Source organism: Neoarius graeffei, chromosome 25, assembly GCF_027579695.1.
Source record: "Neoarius graeffei isolate fNeoGra1 chromosome 25, fNeoGra1.pri, whole genome shotgun sequence".
In the NCBI taxonomy this organism is placed as follows: domain Eukaryota; kingdom Metazoa; phylum Chordata; class Actinopteri; order Siluriformes; family Ariidae; genus Neoarius; species Neoarius graeffei.
The window spans coordinates 49302917-49321876 of NC_083593.1; the positions used below are offsets into that span (position 1 = coordinate 49302917).

Consider the following 18960-nt stretch of genomic DNA (forward strand, 5'->3'; position numbering starts at 1 on the left):
ATAAAGCTACATTGCTGAAACAAGGAAGGAAAATGAAAGGAACAAAAGTCCACATAAACAAGCACTTGACAAAACTCAATGCTGGCATCGCCAGAAAAGGAAGACAACTGAAGAAAGAAAATAAAATTCAATCTACATGGATCACCGACTGCAAAGTATTCATTAAGCTGAACGGTACACCGGAGGAGGCGAGAGTTCTGGTCATACGAAACATCGAGGACTTGAACAAATACCAGTGATGCTATCGGGACTGTATGGTAATCAATACCGACGTGACACTACACCAAACTCAACCACGGCACACACCGAAATAACTCTTTCATCCATTACTCGGAACACTACTCGGCTCACGCAAATGCTTGTTGATTATGAAAACCTGGAACTGAAACCACATGAATTCACTGACCATAAACTATTGGATACAGAAAATGACATAGACCCGGACAATAACTTTTTTTCAACCATTAATGACAATTGCCACTATTACACAGAGGAACAGTACAATCAGTCCACTCAGGCTGTGGGAAAATTATCAATAATACACTTCAACAGCAGAAGCATGTAAGCTAACTTCAAACACATCAAGAAATACTTACGTCAGTTTACTGGCTGGATATGAATTTAATTATATGAACAGGAAAAATAAAGGTGGAGGAGGAGTGGTGGTGTATGTGGACTGTAATCTGAATTATAAGTTAATAGATGGCCTGACAATGGTGATTGATAACTTATAGAATGTTTAACAATTGAAATTAATATTGAAAAAAGTAGAAATGTATTAATTAGCTGTATATATAGAGCGCCAGAAACTAGTATAGAGGTGTTTAAGGACTGGGTAGAAAAGACATTTACAGTAGATAATAAAGTTATGTTAATTTGTGGGGATACTAATATTGATCTGTTGGACCCTAATAAGCACAGTATGACTGAGGAATTTATTAATACCATGTACAGTATGAGTCTCCACCCAAAAATTACCAGACCCACCAGAATTACTGACCATAGTGCTACCTTAATAGATAATATATTTACCAATGATATAAATAATAACATTATAAGTGGAATATTAATCAATGATATTAGTGATCATCTATCAGTTTTTACAATTTATGACTGCAATCATAAGAGAAATGTGACAGACCATAAACTTAAGTATAGAAGAGTTAGGACTGAGAAGGCCATGTTTGCATTAAATAATGATTTATTAATACAAGACTGGGAATCAGTTTATATAGAGAATAGCATTGATAGAGCATATGATAACTTTTTAAGTATATTCAAATTATTATATGATAAAAATTGCCCACTGAAGCAATATAGTACAAAACAAAACTATAATGACCAACCTTGGATTACTAAGGGATTACAAAATGCCTGTAAGAAGAAAAACACTCTATATAGAAAATTTATTAAATTAAGAACCAAAGAGGCAGAAAATAAATATAAAAAATATAAAAACAAGTTAACGAGTATCATAAGGAGATGTTGGAAGGATTATTATGGTAAATTAATATATAATAGCAAAAATAATATTAAAGGAATATGGAATATATTAAATAGTATTATTAAAGATGGCTCTGGATAAATACATTACCCTAAATATTTTAATGACAAAGGTATCGAAAATTATAACATGGATGTAGTTGCTAATAGTTTTAATAATTTTTTTGTTAATGTTAGACCAAGATTAGCTCAAAATATCTCTGATCCGGTAACAAATGATGATTGTATAGATAATATTATAAAGAGGAATTCTTGTTCTATGTTTCTTACACCAGTAGATGAGAAGGAAATTATTGATATAGTTAATAAATGTAGTAATAAAATATCCACAGATTGTAATGATATTGATATGAAACTAGTGAAAACTATTATTGGGGGAATTTCTAAACCATTAACATACATCTGTAACTTGTCATTTCAAACTGGTACATTTCCAAGCAATATGAAAATAGCAAAAGTAATTCCATTGTATAAATCTGGGGACAAACACAACTTCACAAATTACAGACCTGTTTCTTTACTTCCTCAATTCTCCAAAATTCTTGAAAAACTATTCAATAACAGATTAGATACATTCACTGAAAAAATACAAACTACTCAGTGATAGTCAATATGGATTTAGAGCAAATAGATCAACAGAGATGGCACTAATGGAATCAACTGAAGAAATCAGTAACTCTATAGATGATAAGAAATATATCGCTGGGATATTTATTGACCTTCAAAAAGCTTTTGATACTATTAATCATGATATATTAATTAATAAGATGGAACAATATGGGATAAGGGGAGTTGTATTAAATTGGATAAGAAGTTATTTGAGCAACAGGACACAATTTGTGAAGTTGGGTGACTCTGTCTCAACTCGTTTGAATATTGATTGTGAGACATACCCCCAGGGGAGCCCGAGAGGGGGGGAAAATGAGAGCCCCATCCGGACGGACCTCACGGCATCGACAAATGGCAATGGAAATTCGAATATGAATGCACAGTGCATCTGTGGAAAAGTGTGCAAGAACTTGCATGGCCTCAAGATACATCTGGCCAGGATGAAGTGTAGGGACCAGGGGAACACACTGCAGCGCACAGGACTTGGTCCTGGTGAGACGCAGGAGGAGCCCGGCCAGGAAGCACCCCACAGTGCCCAGCCCCTCCAAGCAGTAGAGCCTCGGAACCCCTGCAGGACATCCCATCAGAAGCGGATTAAGTGGCCTTCATCCAACAACCAGGCAGCATGGGCACAGTTTGACACAGACGTTAGCCAGATCTTGGAGACCACCGCCAAGGGAGAAGTGGACAGACGCCTCGAGACCATGACAGCCATCATAGTCAGCTACGCAGCAGAGAGGTTTGGCCTCAGTGAGAGCAAGAACCCCAGGATCAAATACACACTGAACCATAGGGCTACTCAGATCCACAACTTACGCCAAGAACTCCGGAGCCTCAGGAAGCAGTACAAGGTGGCAGCTGAAGAGGAGAAACAACCCCTTGCTGAGCTTCGTAACATCTTGAGGAAGAAGCTCATGACGCTGCGCCATGCAGAAGGGCACCAAAGGCGTAGAAAGGAAAGAGCAAGGAAGTGTGCTGCGTTCATCTCCAACCCCTTCACCTTCACCAAGAAGCTGCTGGGGGACAAGCGGAGTGGCAACCTCATGTGCTCAATGGCAGAGATGAACACCTTTTTGCACAACACCCTCAGCGACCCAGAGAGGGACCAGGAGCTTGGACCACAGAGGGCCCTCATTAGCCCGCAAGCGCCAGCAGTGGAGTTTGTAATGAAGGAGCCCAGCTGGGCTGAAATACAAGAGGTCGTGAAAGGAGCCAGAACAGCATCAGCCCCAGGCCCCAGCGGTGTCCCATACTCTGTGTACAAACGCTGTCCACAACTACTTCGACATCTGTGGAAGCTGTTGAGGGTGATCTGGCGGAGGGGTCAAGTCGTAGGGCAATGGAGATGTGCAGAGGGTGTGTGGATCCCAAAGGAAGAGAACTCAAGGGACATCAGTCAGTTTAGGACCATCTCACTGTTAAGCATCAAAGGCAAGATTTTCTTCAGCGTCTTGGCACGACGATTGACAGAGTTCCTTCTGAAGAATAGTTATATTGATACCTCTGTTCAGAAGGGTGGGATTCTTGGAGTGCCTGGTTGCCTTGAACACACAGGAGTGGTGACGCAACTCATCAGAGAGGCTCGTGAGGGGAAAGGAGACTTGTCCGTATTGTGGCTGGACCTAGCCAATGCGTATGGCTCCATACCTCACAAACTTGTTGAGCGTGCCCTCCTGCAACATCATGTTCCCACCAAAGTCGTTGACCTTATCCTGGACTATTACAACAATTTCAGGCTAAGAGTCACCACTGGATCAGGCACATCAGACTGGCATCGACTTGAGAAGGGCATAATAACAGGCTGCACAATCTCAGTCATCTTGTTCGCACTCTCCATGAACATGATCATCAAGTCAGCAGAGGTTGAGTGTAGGGGACCCCTGACAAAATCTGGAGTGCGCCAGCCCCCTATAAAAGCGTTCATGGATGACCTAACTGTCACCACCACATCTGTTCCAGGCAGCAGATGGATTCTACAAGGACTAGAGAAGCTCATCACATGGGCAAGGATGAGTTTTAAACCTGTAAAATCAAGGTCTCTGGTGCTCAAGAAGGGGAAGGTGACAGACAGGTACCGCTTCTCTCTGGCTGGAGCCACCATCCCGTCCATCACGGAGCAGCCAGTCAAGAGCCTTGGGAAGTTCTTTGACTGCAGCCTCAAAGACTCCACATCCATTCAGAGAACCAGCAAGGAGCTTGAGGGCTGGTTGAGATGTGTTGACAGATCTGGCCTGCCAGGGAGATTCAAGGCCTGGATTTACCAACATTCCATCCTGCCCCGCATCCTGTGGCCTCTGTTAGTGTACGCAGTACCCATCACAACTGTAGAGGCCATGGAGAGAAAGATCAGCAGTTACTTGCGAAGATGGCTTGGCCTACCCCAAAGCCTGAGCAGTGCTGCCCTGTACGGCAGGAGTAACACCTTGCAGCTTCCGTTCAGTGGACTCACTGAAGAATTCAAGGTGACTAGAACTCGGGAAGCCCTGCAGTACAGGGAATCCAGGGATGAGAAGGTGGCGGCGGCTGGCATCCAGGTGCGGACAGGCTGGAAATGGAGGGCTGACGAGGCTCTGGAAGTGGCAGAGTCACGACTGAGGCAGAAGGTACTGGTCGGGTCCATAGCCTCAGGACGCACAGGCATTGGCTATTTCCCATCAACCAGGGTGGACAAGGCCCAGGGAAAAGAGCGGCAACACCTCATTCAGGAGGAAGTGCGGGCAGGCGTGGAGGAGGAACGAGCCAGCAGGATGGCGGGAATGGGACAACAAGGAGCATGGACTAAATGGGAGAATGTTCTGCAACAGAAGATAACCTGGCCCAACATCTGGAGAGCAGACTCCCTTAACATCAGGTTCCTAGTCCAAGCTGTTTATGATGTCCTACCTAGTCCATCCAACCTTCATGTCTGGGGCAAAGCAGAGTCACCATCCTGCCCCCAGTGTCCAGGACGGGGATCCCTGGAACACCTCCTCAGCAGCTGCCCAAAAGCCCTTGGAGAGGGGCGTTATCGCTGGCGCCACGACCAAGTGCTGAAAGCAATTGCTGAGAGTATAGCCAAGGCCATTAACACCACCAAGGGCCACAGCAAGCCTAAGTCCATTAGGTTCCACAAAGCCGGAGAGAAGCCCACCATCCAAGCAGGGGCCAGGTCAGGTCTCCTTACCACTGCCGCAGACTGGCAGCTGGAAGTGGATCTGGGCAAACAGCTGAAGATCCCAGCTAGAATAACATCAACACGGCTCCGACCAGACATGATCATTGTTTCAGATGCTACCAAACAATTGATCATTCTGGAACTCACAGTTCCCTGGGAAGAACGCATGGAGGAGGCAAATGAGAGGAAGCGTGCCAAGTACCAGGAGCTGGTGGAGGAGTGCAGGAGCCAAGGCTGGAAGACCTACTGTGAACCCCTGGAGGTTGGATGCCGAGGATTTGCAGGGCGGTCCCTCTGCAAAGTCCTCTCCATGCTGGGCCTCACTGGTGAGGCAAAGAGGAAGGCCATCAGGTCTGCAACTGAAGCCGCAGAAAGAGCCACTAGATGGCTTTGGATCAAGAGGGCTGATCCGTGGACGAATGCTGCTGGGATACAGGCCGGAGTCTGATCACCTCCGGTCGGTTCACCTGGGCGAGGGTGTCTGATGTTGAAAGATCCGAAACACCCAGTGACCCCAAGTTACATCACTGATGATGTGTCCCAGTGCATCAGTAAGATGTATCTTTCACCTGGTGTCCCTCAGGGGTCAGTATTGGGTCCTAAACTGTTTATTCTCTATATAAATGATATGTGCAACGTATCAAAGATATTTAAGATGGTATTATTTGCAGATAACACAAATACGTTTTGTTCTGGAACAAATTTACATGAGTTAGAAAACATAATCTCTTCAGAATTGTACAGGTTAAAAAGTTGGTTTGATCACAATAAATTATCATTAAATCTGTCTAAAACAAAAATCATGTTATTTAATCTCATCTCATTCTCATTATCTCTAGCCGCTTTATCCTGTTCTACAGGGTTGCAGGCAAGCTGGAGCCTATCCCAGCTGACTACGGGTGAAAGGCGGGGTACACCCTGGACAAGTCGCCAGGTCATCACAGGGCTGACACATAGACACAGACAACCATTCACACTCACATTCACACCTACACCTTCTGTAGTGCCCCCTCCCTGTCCGTTCGCCTAACCTCATAGTCGACGTCCCCGACTCGCCGTGTGACCTCAAAGGGTCCTTGCCACTTGGCGATTAATTTGGAGCTCGACGTGGGCAACAGGATGAGTACCTTATCTCCCGGAGTGAACTCTCTAAGGCACGTGCCCTTGTTGTACAGGCGGGCTTGCCGTTCCTGGGCCTGCCGCAAATTCTCCTGAGTTAGGTGGGTGAGCATGTGGAGTTTTGTGCGCAGATCCATAACGTACTGGATTTCGTTTTTGCTCTGTGAAGGTCCCTCCTCCCAATTTTCCCGCAGTACATCTAAGATGCCGCGCGGCTTGCGCCCATATAATAACTCAAACTGGGAGAACCCCGTGGAGGCTTGGGGGACCTCTCGCATTGCAAACAACAAGGGTTCGAGCCACTTATCCCAGTTACGTGCGTCCTCACTTACGAATTTTTTGATAATATTCTTGAGGGTGCGATTGAACCGTTCAACTAAACCGTCTGTCTGTGGGTGATAAATGCTGGTGCGGATCGGCTTAATACCCAGTAGCCCATACAGTTCGCTCAGTGTTCGTGACATAAACGAGGTGCCTTGGTCAGTCAGAATCTCTTTCGGGATTCCAATCCGGGAGATGACGTGGAAGAGGGCCTCGGCAATACTGCGTGCTGAGATATTGCGAAGAGGCACCGCCTCCGGGTATCGCGTTGCATAATCCACCAGAACCAATATAAAGCGGTACCCTCGTGTTGACCGATCTAATGGCCCGACGAGATCCATCCCAATTCTTTCGAACGGGGTCTCGATTAATGGTAGGGGGCGCAAGGGCGCTTTTGGAATGGCCGCTGGATTTACTAACTGGCATTTGCGGCACGCCGTACACCACTTACAGACGTCGCCGCAAATCCCCGGCCAATAGAATCGGGCCATTATCCGGGCGAGTGTCTTATCCTGCCCGAGGTGTCCAGCCATGGAGTTAAAGCGAGCCGCCTGGAATACCAATTCCCGGCGGCTCTTTGGAATTAACAACTGGGTGACTCGCTCTTTCGTCTGAGTGTCCTGCGTCACTCGGTATAACCTATCCTTCAAAATGGAAAAATAGGGGAAGGACGGGGTGGCATTCGGCTGGAGCGTTTGACCATCGATTACTCTCACTTGGTCAAACGCGTGTCACAGAGTCTCATCTCGCGATTGTTCCAGTGGGAAATCCGTGAGGGATTCCCCAATAGAAAGAGGAGGGGCCGGCAGCTCCTCACTCTGTCGCGGAGATGACGTAGATGGCTCTGCGACCGCAGCTCCAGCCAAAGTGACACCAGGACCTTCCCCTGTCAACCGGCAGGACCCACTCTTTACTAGGCATGCCATTAAACCCCGAAATCCCGGCCAATCAGTCCCCAAGATCTAAGAGTGGGTAAGGCGAGGATTAACCGCCGCCTTCATTATAGATTTTTCCCCTCTGAAATATATGTGGACCGACACCAACGGGTAGCTGTGAACATGCCCGTGCACACACAAGACCTTCACCCCCTGTGCTCCCCCCAATGCCTCGTCTTGCACCAGGCTTTGGCGGATCGAGGTCTGATTGCAACCCGAATCCACCAACGCCTGATATGTAGCCCCTTGTACACTTACCGGTATGCGATATGCTCCGGCCCGATCGAGGGCAGCTTCTGGCGCATCGGGGATCCGCACCACCGCCCCCACCTCCATCGCTGCGCACTGTTGCTGCAGGTGGCCCGGTTCCCCGCAGCGCCAGCAAACCGGCCCGGGCCTTCCCTCTGCAGCTGTGTTCTGGGGCTCACTCACCTGAGGTGGGGGCAGAGACAGACACAGAAGGGAGAAATGGGAGGGCACCACGGGTGCGGCGGGCCGGCTGGGGTGGAGCCGGCCCCCGTCTCCATGGTGGGGGAATGGGGCGAGGACGGGACACGGGGGGGGGGGAGAAAGAGAGAGAGAAGAGGAGAGAGAAGACGATGTCGTCAGCTGTTCTGCCGCTGGAACAGTCGCCAAATGATCCTCCGCCAGTCCTACGGCCTGATCCAGCGACGCCGGGCGGTGGCACTGGACCCACTCTGCGGTTCCGGCTGGTAAGCGGGCAATGAATTGCTCCAGCGCCACCTGATCGATGATTCCCTCGGCGTCGCGATCGTTGGCCCTCAGCCACCACCAGCAGGCGTCCTGGAGCTGCTGGCTGAACGCGAACGGGCTGCCGACTTCCTCCATCCGCAGTGCGCGGAAGCGCTGGCGCTGCTGCTCGGGCGTGCGCCCCACGCACTGGAGGACGGCCCAGCGAAGGTCGGCATAGGCCAGCCGGCGGTCGGCGGGGAGCTGTAATGCGGCCAGCTGCGCCTCTCCCGTCAGGAGGGGGAGGAGGCGCGCAGCGCGCTGCTCCATCGGCCACCCCGAGGCTTCGGCGACCTGCTCGAACAAGGTGATGAAAGCCTCGGGGTCGTCCTGCGGGCCCATCTTGGTCAAGGTGAGGGGAGACGGGCCCGCGGCCGGGGCGCTGGTGGACCCCGCTGACACGAGGAGACGCCGGAACGCCTCTCGATCTTCCTGCTGGGCCAGCACCAGGGCTTCGAAGCGGCGCTCCTGCTCCTTTCGGAGCATGACGAGTGCCTGGTGCTGGCTCTGCTGAGCCGTGGCGAGGGCGTGGACCAAGTCCGCGAACGGGGAGGATTCCATGGGGCTGCAAAGCTGGTGCTCCACCTTTTCCCAGGTTTCGGCACCACTGTAGCGCGGATCAAGTGTGGGTGGAGCACAGAGGACGGCAGGACAACGCTTTCAGGCAGAGAAGGCTATTTATTTACACAACTTTTCAGTCTGAGTAAGCCCATACACACACACTCTTCGTCTGGTCCCGGGTTGCGCTCCTTCTGCTCTCTCTCAGCCTCCTTAAATAGGGAGTGGTTACTGGGAAAACACACACAAACACAGGTTAACTACCGTCAGGTGTAGCGATTCTGCCACTCACCTTCCCTGGCTCCACCCTCCTGTCACAGACCGGCGCTTGACCACGCCCCCACTGCCACAATAGTTTATTATGGTGGAAAGTGACGTTTGATTAACGGTGGTATAGAGGGTTAGGATTTGATAAGTTATTTACTTCTTCCTAATCCTTTCCGAACATTATTATGTTATTGCCTTGTGGCTACGCTATTCTGTTTGTTTATGACGATGTTTTGATGATTGCATTTTTTATTTATTTATTTTTTGTTTGTTTGTTTTTATATCTTCTTTACTGTTCGGGGAAAAAATGTACTTTATTTTCTGAGAGTGTATGATGAGAATGGAAAAGTATTTTGATTCATTTGTGCATTGTTTGTGCATGTTTGTGCACACAAAATAAAACCATTGTGCTCAGATAGTGTTGATAGACATTAACTGTTAAATGTTTTAAAGACCCAGCACCTTATTAACCCCCAAAAAATAAAGCAAACTGACAAGTGCATGTTTCTGCATGTAAAATAAACATACATGCTTCATGATTTCTTAATTATTAACTTGTGCTAGCAGCACTGGCATAAATTATTACTCTCACTCAGGATCTTTTGACTTTCTTCTTTCTTCTTCTTCTTCTTCTTCTTCTTATTATTATTATTATTATTATTATTATTATTATTATCCTAATGCTTTTTAGGATGCTATTTCTCCCTCAGACTTCAACCAATCATTACCAAATTTCACATGAAGAATACCTCTGGGCTGAAATACATTGTTATGACTTTTGGTGCTGATCTGGATCACTGATCCAGAATGATCCATGAAAAAACAGTTTGTTTGTTTTTCAATCATGTATAACACTCAATTTTCATGATTAATCAGATATGTTTGGAGTCATTTAGGTGTTAATGGGGTGCTGGGTCATTAAAACATTATGAAAAATTTAACAATTTCTCTAAAATTGTTTCAGCACAAAGTTTTATTTTGCATGAACAAATGTACACAAATAACACACAAATAATTCAACATGCTTTTATTTTCACGTTCTCATCATATGGGGTACCAAGTTTTCAGAGGTGTAAAGTCTTCATGACAGAGGACCTTCTGGTTTCTCTGTAATGTGACAAGTAACATTTTTGTCTTGTTAATTTCAAAAGAAAAAAAAAGAAAACCCAGTAAGGAAATAGCTGTTTAAAGTTATCTTTCTATATAATAAGTGGCAAAGTTTGTTTGTTTGTCTTGAGCTAACATTGCCATTTCTCAATGGATTTTCACCAAATTTGGCAAGTAGGGCTGGGGATAACCCGGAATTTTGCAGATATAAACAAAATTCATGTATGGACCCCAGGAAGGTCCCTGGGGGGCACAACATCCACCCACCCCCTCTCTCAATGCCTTTCATGTTACATTTATCAACACAAACTCTTGACAGATCTTCACTAAACTTGGCATGTAGGTACAGGAGATAGCCGCAATTTGGCAGAACTCAGAAATTCCATATTTGAGCCCCAAGGGGTCCTCGATAGGCCCATGGGTGATGGATGTTTGGATATTTGTTTGTCTTGGGTTAACATCACCATTTCTCGACGGATTTTCACCAAATTTGACATGGAAGTCTGGGGACAACCCAGAATTTTGTAAAACCCAGGCAACACCAGGTAACCTGCTAGTTATAAGATAACTGAAAACAGGGACTCGGTTCACAGACATTCCACAACATTAAATGTAAATGTGTGAAAAATACATGTCAGAAATACAGTGGATAGTGTTGCTGTATCACAGTCCCAGGTTTGATCCTGCGCTTGGGTTACTGTTTTTGTGGAGTTTCACTTGTTTGATAGGGTTATTTGATCTTTGAGAGATGGTCTCCAGCAGATAAAATAATGACTCAAATTATGATTCATTATTCTCAGTGTATTATCTATAATGTTCTTGATTCAGTTCAGTCTGGAATGAAATAAAATGTAAAATTTGTGAAGTTATCTGTAAATTTCACGTGTTTAATGTTCCTGTAGTCTTGCAGTCTTTAGCTGAGTGTTTTTTTAGTGTTACAAGTCTATTAGTTAGATATTGTAGAAAGTCACTAAATAGCCATGAGGGCAGCTGCTATTGTTGCCTAGACAACAGACTTCTGGCCTCTTAAAACCATGCTCCCTGAAAGCAACGGTACATAAGATCCTCTTGTGTGTGTGTGTGTGTGTGTGTGTGTGTGTGTGTGTGTGTGTGTGTGTGTGTGTGTGTGTGTGTGTGCGCGCACACGCATACATGCATGTTTTTATATACCAAGGATAGTAAAAAATCTGACAATTTCAAATTTGTGGGGACATTTGGATGGTCCCCACAAGGAAATTGTTGTTGTGGTTGTTGTAATTGAAGAAAAATTAAAAAATACAAGAGACTCAAATTTTCCTTTTCAATTACTGAGGTGAGGGTTAGGGTTAGGTGTAGGTTTCAGGCACAGCATTAATTATCTGCATTAATAATTATGTCAGTGGAAGGTCCTCACAAGGATAGTGAGACAAGCGTGTGTGTGTGTGTGTGTGTGTGTGTGTGTGTGTGTGTGTGGGTGGGTGGGTGGGTGCATGCTTTTATATTCCATTGAGGACCAAATATCCCCACAAGAATTGTAAAAAATCTGACAATTTTAACTTTGTGGGGACATTTGGATGGTCCTCAGAAGGAAATTGTTGTTGTTGTTGTTGTTGTTGTTGAACAAAAATAAGAGTCACCAAGTTTCCTTTTCATTACTAAAGTAAAGCTTAGGTTTAGGTTTCAGGCACAGCATTAATTAACTGCCTTAGTAATTATGTTAATGTAAGGTCCTCACAAGGATAGTGAGACAAGCTTGTGCGTGTGTGTGTGTGTGTGTGTGTGTGTGTGTGTGTGTGTGTGTGCGCGTGTTTTTATATTCCACTGAGGACCAAATGTCCCAACAAGGATAGCAAAAAATCTAACTACTTCAGTTTTGTGGGGACATTTGGATGGTCCCCACAAGGAAATTGTTGTTGTTGTTGTTGTTGTTGTTGTTGTTGTTGTTGTTGTTGAACAAAAATAAAAGAGACACAAAGTTTATTTTTCATTACCAAGGTAAAGGCTAGGTTTAGGATTCAGGCACAGCATTAATTAACTGCCTTAATAATTATGTCAATGGAAGGTCCTCACAAGGATTGTGTGTGTGTGTGTGTGTGTGTGTGTGTGTGTGTGTGTGTGTGTGTGTGTGTGTAGGTGCATGTTTTTATATCCCACTGAGGACCAAATGTCCCCACAAGGATAGAAAAAAAATCTGATAATTCCAAATTTGTGGGGACATTTGGATGGTCCCTTCAAGGAAAGCGTTGTTGTTGTTGAACAAAAATAAACGAGACACCAAGTTTCCTTTTCATTACTAAAGTAAAGGTTAGGTTTAGCTATCAGGCACAGCATTAATTAACTGCCTTAATAATTATGTCAATGGAAGGTCCTCACAAGGATTGTGTGTGTGTGTGTGTGTGTGTGTGTGTGTAGGTGCACGTTTTTATATTCCACCAAGGAGCAAATATCCCCACAAGGAGAGTAAAAAGCTGACAATTTTAACTTTGTTGGGACATTTGGATGGTCCCCAAAAGGAAATTGTTGTTGTTGTTGAACAAAAATAAAAGAAACACCAAGTTTCCTTTTCATTACTAAAGTAAAGGTTAGGTTTAGCTATCAGGCACAGCATTAATTAACTGCCTTAATAATTATGTTAATGTAAGGTACTCACAAGGATAGTGAGACAAGCTTGTGTGTGTGTGTGTGTGTGTGTGTGTGTGTGTGTGTGTGTGTGTGTGTGTGTGTGTGTGTAGGCACATGTTTTTATATCCCACTGAGGACCAAATGTCCCAACAAGGATAGCAAAAAATCTGACTAATTCAGTTTTGTGGGGACATTTGGATGGTCTCCATAAGGAAATTGTTGTTGTTGAACAAAAATAAAAGAGACACAAACTTTCCTTTCCATTACTGAGGTTAAGGTTAGGTTTAGGTTTCAGGCAAAGCATTATTTACTTGCATTAATGATTATGTCAGTGGAAGGTCCTCACAAGGATTGTGTGTGTGTGGGGGGAGGGGGGGTGCATGTTTCTATTCCACTGAGGACCAAATATCCCCACAAGGAGAGTAAAAATCTGACAATTTCAAATTTGTGGGGACATTTCCCTTACGAAAATCTACCATGGTTTACTATGGTTTTACCATGGTTTTTATGTAGTAACCATGATTCTACCATGGTATCTCATGGTTATTCTAAGTACTATGAACCAACCATAGTATTACTGTGGTTTATCCATGGTAGTAACCATGGATCTACTATGGTGATTCTAAGTACTATGAACCAACCATAGCATTACTGTGGTTTATCCATAGTACTGCAGTAGCTGTGGTAGCATCATAGTTGTATGTGTCATAGTAACTACGAAATTAGTTTAAAAAGGGATAGTATGGTTTTTAAAAGGATGCACTAACTGTAGTATTACCATGCTTTCGTCCAACAGTCAATGCTGTAGAGAGGGATCTCGATTAACAGCCCAGATCCATTAACATTTACTTAGAACCTACAAATTTGAGTGAACATTGAGGTAAAATGCACCATGGTTTTCATGGTTACCCAATAAACCATGAAAACCATGAATAACTATAAACCATGGTAAAACCATGGTTAATTTACGGTCCTCACAAGGAAATTGTTGTTGTTATTGCTGTTTTTAACAAAATTATATGAGTGATTCCACGCTTATGGGTACTGAAATGGGGACATGAACTTATTTTTAAAAATTCACCTAAAACCATTTCTTTTATTTTTACCATCAGGTCACAAAACATGTAATCTTTAATGAATGATATGTTAAAAGATAACTTTAATTTTCTGAGATGTAATAAAAACATATTTATATGCCAAAGTCAGAACGTAACAGAAGTGTTGTGGACATATAGATTCTCAATTTTAACAATGTAGAATTACTTTTTGAAACATAGGAAGGTGATGTTTTAGCAAATATAATTAATAAACATGTGTAGTAGAATAAACATACACATGCTTTCAATAAGATTAACATGGTATAGAGCTAGATTGTAATTAATTTGTAACAGACGCGAGATGGACAATCGTAACAGAAGTAATGTAACAGACATCATTTTGGAACTCATAGGCTTGACTTTGGCATATAAATATGTTTTTATTACATCTCAGAAAATTAAAGTTATCTTTTAACATATCATTCATTAAAGATTACATGTTTTGTGACCTGATGGTAAAAAAAGAAATGGTTTTAGGTGAATAAGTTCATGTCCCCATTTCAATACCCATAAGCGTGGAATCACTCATATATATATAAGAGACACAAAGTTTCCTTTTCATGTCTGAGGTGAAGGTTAGAGTTAGGTTTCAGGCACAGCATTAATTAACTGCAGTAATAATTATGTCAGTGGAAGGTCCTCACGAGGATAGAGAGACAGTGTGTGTGTGTGTGTGTGTGTGTGTGTGAGAGAGAGAGAGAGAGAGAGAGAGAGAATAACCCTTATTTCCCTCAGTGTTATGTTTGAAACTTCCCCATTGGCTCATGTGGCCGCTCGTGCGGTCTGAAGTGAGAGCAGCAGTATGGAAAGCCAAAACATCCATAACCTCTTCAGAACTCCGATAATGTCGTCTTGAGTAGGAACAAATAATTAAATAATACGTATCATGAAATGTGTTTCCATCCTTATGTTTTATACAAAAAAAGAAAGAAATTAATGGCAGCAGTCAATATTTTTAAAATTATTATTATTATTATTATTATTATTATTATTATTAGGGTGGCACGGTGGTGTAGTGGTTAGCGCTGTCGCCTCACAGCAAGAAGGTCCGGGTTCGAGCCTTGCCTGCGACCCTGTAGAACAGGATAAAGTGGCTACAGATAATGAGATGAGATTATTATTATTAGTAGTAGTATAGGTAATCATATGCGGCCGAGTAAAATTAAGGATTAATTTCACGAGTGATTTTGAAGTTTTTAAAATTTTGAAATCACGAGTGAAATTGATCCTTAATTTTACAAGGCCCCATATGATTACTTGTTTATAATATATACCGTAGGGCCAAATTCCGACACGGTGGTGTAGTGGTTAGCGCTGTCGCCTCACAGCAAGAAGGTCTGGGTTCGAGCCCCGTGGCCGGCGAGGGCCTTTCTGTGTGGAGTTTGCATGTTCTCCCCGTGTCCGCATGGGTTTCCTCCGGGTGCTCCGGTTTCCCCCACAGTCCAAAGACATGCAGGTTAGGTTAACTGGTGACTCTAAATTGACCGTAGGTGTGAATGTGAATGTGAATGGTTGTCTGTGTCTATGGCTACGTTTACATTACATCGAATCAGCGGATCATCAGATTAACGTTCTTAAGACGATTCGCGTTTACACTAAAACCGTTAGCCGTGCACACAGCAACACCAATACATGGATACGCTCGGCTCCACAGGCATCCTGCGCTCCAAATCACTCCGCCCTGAACAGCGAGTGCCCTCTGGAGGGTGCGCACTCCGGCCCTGCGCAGCTCACAGAGCGCGCGAGTGAAGTAAACAAGCCGTGATTCGGGACTGAGCCGCTGTGTGTGTGATCCCAGCGCATATCACTTACTACTTGCAAGTGGAAGGATGGCAAGCCTAAAGACCATCATAACTACACAATGGGCAGTATTTGCATCAGTATTTGCAGTATTTTCATACTTTTATACTCTTTAATGAAAGGTGATACAAGGCGGAAGTCCGCGCCGTTTTTCAGCAGTCGCGTCACATGACCAACGCCAGCGAATCAGGAAGGTGGATGTCACAGTGACGTTGTCCAATGAGGATGCCAGCTAGAGCTCAGCACAGCGTATTCGCGTATTCTCAATGTTTACACAGCACCGGACCAGATACGATCTACATTGAATACGTGGACGCTGGCGGATTCCCGTTTCCCGGCTTTTCCAGGTGGTTTAATGTAAACGGACAGTGCATCCGCGAAGAAAACGAGACAGATACGGTCTAATGTAAACGTAGCCTATGTGTCAGCCCTGTGATGACCTGGCGACTTGTCCAGGGTGTACCCCGCCTTTCGCCCGTAGTCAGCTGGGATAGGCTCCAGCTTGCCTGCGACCCTGTAGAACAGGATAAAGCGGCTAGAGGTAATTAGATGAGATGAGGGCCAAATTCATACTTCGGAAGCCATTCAAGTTCACCACATTTGTCATTCACGTTTTCTGAACCAATCAGGGTGCAAAACTATCTTGCACGTTTGAATCAGTTTCTAAAGAGTCTTTCATCATGACACAAAAAAAATGCTTGTCTAACACACAGCATTCATATGCCACTAGAGAGTCATTTATTTGTCTTTCTGCGGCCCATGTCTTAAACACGGAAAGCCAAAATTTCATACTTTTTTGGTATTTTCATTTTCGCTTGCAGCTTTCAATTGTTTTATCATTTCTTCATCAAATATAGCGAAACGCAGCATTGCTGAGTCAGCAGAGTCAGCCATTTTGTTGACAAAATTTGCTCATTTTTGTAACTGTAACCAAGGAACGAACTAGCCAATAGCATTTCAGAAATACAGCCCCATGTTAAGGAAAAAAAGTCCTCCTTGATCGACCAATCAGAATTGAGTAATTTGGCCCTATGTATTATAATTATTATTGTTGTTGTTGTTAATTATCTTTTGAAATAAAATATTACTAATCCATCCATTATCTGTCACCACTTATCCTGTGTAGGATCGCGGGCAAGCTGGAGCCTATCCCAGCTGACTATGGGTGAGAGGCGGGGTACACCCTGGACAAGTCGCCAGGTCATCGCAGGGCTGACACATAGACACAGACAACCATTCACACTCACATTCACACCTACGGTCAATTTAGAGTCACCAGTTAACCTAACCTGCATGTCTTTGGACTGTGGGGGAAACTGGAGCACCCGGAGGAAACCCATGCGGACACGGGGAGAACATGCAAACTCCACACAGAAAGGCCCTCGCCGGCCACGGGGCTCAAACCCGGACCTTCTTACTGTGAGGCGACAGTGCTAACCACTACACCACCGTGCCACCCTTTGTAATGATATAATGAATAAATAATTGAATAATACATCCCATATATTTAGGGAGTGTACAGAATGTAATTCCTGCATTACCAATAAGCATACATTTCCACTGAGTAATGTAATTCTGAACACACCTCTGAGAGCTAAAAAAAAAAGAGAGCGAGAGAGATTAATATTATATAGATTTTCTTGGATGATTTGTCAAAACATTTTGTTTCACGGGGCAGCACGGTGGTGTAGTGGTTAGCGCTGTCGCCTCACAGCAAGAAGGTCTGGGTTCAAGCCCCGTGGCCAGCGAGGGCCTTTCTGTGTGGAGTTTGCATGTTCTCCCCGTGTCCGCGCGGGTTTCCTCCGGGTGCTCCGGTTTCCCCCACAGTCCAAAGACATGCAGGTTAGGTTAACTGGTGACTCTAAATTGACCGTAGGTGTGAATGTGAGTGTGAATGGTTGTCTGTGTCTATGTGTCAGCCCTGTGATGACCTGGCGACTTGTCCAGGGTGTACCCCGCCTTTCGCCCGTAGTCAGCTGGGATAGGCTCCAGCTTGCCTGCAACCCTGTAGAAGGATAAAGCAGCTAGAGATAATGAGATGAGATGAGACTTTGTTTCACAGCAAAAACTGTTGATCTAAAATGTCTGCAGAAACACCTGGGATCCAGGCACCAAAATGTGGATCTGCAGTGATCATGTTTGTGTTGGTCTTGTATTTTTGGAGAAGGGAAAAGAGAAAGAGGGGCTGCACAGCGGTACAGTGGTTAACACTGTCACCTCACGGCAAGAAGGTTCTGGTTCGAACCTTAAGGCCGACTGGGGCCTTTCTGTATGGAGTTTGCATGTTCTTCCAGTGCCTGTGAGGGTTTCATCCAGGTGTTCCAGTTTCCTCCCACAATCCAAACACATGGACATTAGGTCAGCTGGCTAATCTAAATTGTCCCTGAGTGTGAATGGTTGCTCATCTCTGTGCTAGCCCTGTTATAGAGTGCTGACCTGCCCAGGGTGTGCCCTGCATCTCGGCCAAAGTCAGCTGGGATTGGCTCCAGATTTCCTTGCAACTGTGACAGGTAAGTGGTATCGATGATAGATGGATATATTGTAGACCTATGGTGTAAATCTATAGTGTTAAGGTCTAATAAAAAATATCATGTCCAAAACCCACATCCAGATATACATTTTAACGTTGCACAGAGCGTTCACATTAACCTGATATAAAATGTTCTACACACACACGGGAATGCTTTGTTGGCATCCAGTCTTCCTGTTTAACTCAAGCTCGCCATTTTTCTCATCTTTCTGGGTTCAACAGGAAGTGGTGAAAAGTTAAATTGCTTCAGGAAGCCATGGCCTAATGGTTAGAGAAGCAGCTTTGAGACCAAAAGGTTGCCAGTTTGATTCCCTGGACCAGGATGAATGTTTGAAGTGCCCTTTAGCAAGTTACCTAATCCCCAACTGCTTCCCAGGCTGCTCTGGGTTTGCTGTACATTGCTCTGGATAAGAGCATCTGCTAAATGCCTGTAATGTAATTTTAACCATAGTATTATTTAATGTATACCTGACAGCTTGGCATTTTATGCAAGTGTATGTAAATTTGTGGTTTTCACTGCTGCAGTACTTTTCATATACAACCCTGATTCCAAAAAAGTTGGGACAAAGTACAAATTGTAAATAAAAATTGAATGCAATGATCTGGAAG

General features: G+C 44.4%; 1 protein-coding gene across 1 annotated transcript; it reads left to right on the forward strand.

The window, feature by feature from the left end:
• The first annotated feature begins 2483 nt into the window (after positions 1 to 2483).
• On the forward strand, positions 2484 to 5714 carry LOC132873249 (uncharacterized). The gene has a single exon (XM_060908607.1). It carries the CDS (start codon positions 2484 to 2486, stop codon positions 5712 to 5714), a length of 3231 nt encoding a protein of 1076 aa, XP_060764590.1.
• Positions 5715 to 18960: the final 13246 nt, after the last annotated feature.

What these genes read in the sequence shown, in the direction of transcription:
- LOC132873249 (XM_060908607.1), top strand. Translation starts at nt 2,484, where the DNA reads ATGAATGCACAGTGCATCTGTGGAAAAGTGTGCAAGAACTTGCATGGC.